This window comes from Parus major, chromosome 8, assembly GCF_001522545.3.
Source record: "Parus major isolate Abel chromosome 8, Parus_major1.1, whole genome shotgun sequence".
In the NCBI taxonomy this organism is placed as follows: domain Eukaryota; kingdom Metazoa; phylum Chordata; class Aves; order Passeriformes; family Paridae; genus Parus; species Parus major.
Genome location: NC_031777.1, coordinates 2,895 through 5,003, shown reverse-complemented (window position 1 = coordinate 5,003; position 2,109 = coordinate 2,895). Strand labels below are relative to the sequence as shown.

The window sequence follows — 2,109 nt, the reverse complement described above, 5'->3', positions numbered from 1 at the left end:
CACCGCTCCCCCAGCGCCGACACCGCCAGGGCCGCCCGCCTCGCCATGGTGCTGCCGCCGCCCGACAAGCGCCACGTCTGCCTCACCACCATCGTCATCATGACCAGCATGGCCTTCATGGACGCCTACCTGGTGGAGCAGAACCAGGGGCCCCGCAAGATCGGCGTCTGCATCATCGTGCTGGTGGGGGACATCTGCTTCCTCATCGTGCTGCGCTACGTGGCCGTGTGGGTGGGCGCCGAGGTGAAGACGGCCAAGAGGGGCTACGCCATGATCCTGTGGTTCCTCTACATCTTCGTGCTGGAGATCAAGCTGTACTTCATCTTTCAGAACTACAAAGCGGACAAGAAGAACCTGGAGACGGTGGCCAGGAAGGCTCTGACCCTGCTGCTCTCCATCTGCGTGCCGGGGCTCTACCTGGTGCTGGTGGCCTTGGACAGCATGGAGTACATACGGACCTTTCGGAAGAAGGAGGACTTGCGGGGACGCCTCTTCTGGGTGGCCCTCGACCTGCTGGATATCCTGGACATCCAGGCCAACCTGTGGGAGCCGCACAGGACCGGCCTGCCCATCTGGGCAGAGGGGCTCATGTTCTTCTACTGCTACATACTCCTCCTGATCCTGCCTTGCGTGTCCCTCAGTGAGATCAGCATGCAAGGGGAGCACATCGCCCCGCAAAAAATGATGCTCTACCCCGTCCTCAGCCTGGTCACCATCAACATCGTCACCATCTTCATCCGGGCCATCAACATGATCTTGTTCCAGGACAGCAGGGTCTCCACCATCTTTATCGGCAAGAACATCATCGCCATCGCCACCAAGGCGTGCACCTTCCTGGAGTACAAGCGGCAGGTGAAGGAGTTCCCGCAGAACGCCATCGCCCTGGAGCTCCAGCAGAACTCCCTCTCGCACAACCAGACCATCCACAGCGTGCAGGGCATCCCCCACGAGCCGTCTCCCACCAGCGAGATCCTGGACACATGAGGGGTCCCCCAGGCCGGCGTTGGTTCAGACGGCCGCGTGCCGAGCCCAGGAGGGATGATGCTGCTCTCCTGCTGCCCGCTGCGAGCACGACAGACAAATCCCGGCAGCGAGGGCTCTTCTAGGCACAGGAACACCAACCGCGTTCTGATTGAGCTGTGGAGTGTCCTCCAGACGTCTTCATCTCAGGTATAACCCTAGGAGTCCTCCAGACAAACCAAATGGACTTGCAAAGGACCTGAACCAGCTGACCCTCTCTCCCCCCCTCCTGCCACCATCTCCCCTCCCGAGCAAAGACCGCTAAGGTTGCAACGTCCCTTTTTACTCCCCCAGCTCCCCACCTTTACTCCAAGCCTGGATCGAAGATTTTGTTACTGGAGACCTTTTTACGGAGCGGGGACGAGGGCACGGGGGTGCGGATGGGGGGGAGGGTGGGCTGTCTGAAGCAGTAAACCCTGTGATCGTAGATGTCTCTTATCCTTTTATCTCCAATGGTTGTGTTTACAGTTCCTATTTCTGTCGGCTGCGGGGCTCTCGGGCTGCCCCCTGGGCCGGTGTGCCCGTGGTGGGTGAGAACAGGGAGCCTGCACTGGGGAGGGGAGCGAGGCTGGGGCTGGGGCTGGGGCTGGGGCTGGGGCTGGGGCTGGCGTGGCTGCCCTGGCCCAGGCCCGGGGGGAACGAGCCTCCAGCAGCGCCCTGCGCCGGCCCTGCCGTGAGCAATACCTGCCGAGCTAACGCTGACCTGGTGCCCGAGTTTCACGTGTCCCATTCACTCCAAACCACTCAGCACAATGTTTCTACTTCTGGAAGGGTCCCTCTGTCTGTCTCTCCCTGCCATGGGGAGCCTCCCTGCCTGCAGCCTCCCAGCACTGCTGCTGGCACCAGGAGGGGCTGGGAACGAGGATGGCAGTGATGCATTTCACTCCAGCATCAAGAGTTTATAAAGAGGGCTGCTTTCCACAGCTACTGTATTTTTAAAATAAATATTAAAAAAAAAAAACACACAAAAAAACCCAACAAACAAACCCCAAAAAAGAGCTGGGAAGGATGTGCTGCCCTGGGCAGGTGGCTGGGATGGGATGGGATGGGATGGGATGGGATGGGATGGGATGGGATGGGATGGGATGG

General features: G+C 59.9%; 1 protein-coding gene across 1 annotated transcript; it reads left to right on the top strand.

The window, feature by feature from the left end:
• The first annotated feature begins 6 nt into the window (after nucleotides 1–6).
• On the top strand, nucleotides 7–1,588 carry TMEM121 (transmembrane protein 121). The gene has a single exon (XM_015635738.3). It carries the CDS (start codon nucleotides 46–48, stop codon nucleotides 982–984), a length of 939 nt encoding a protein of 312 aa, XP_015491224.1. The 5' UTR covers nucleotides 7–45; the 3' UTR covers nucleotides 985–1,588.
• Nucleotides 1,589–2,109: the final 521 nt, after the last annotated feature.

What these genes read in the sequence shown, in the direction of transcription:
- TMEM121 (XM_015635738.3), top strand. Translation starts at nt 46, where the DNA reads ATGGTGCTGCCGCCGCCCGACAAGCGCCACGTCTGCCTCACCACCATC.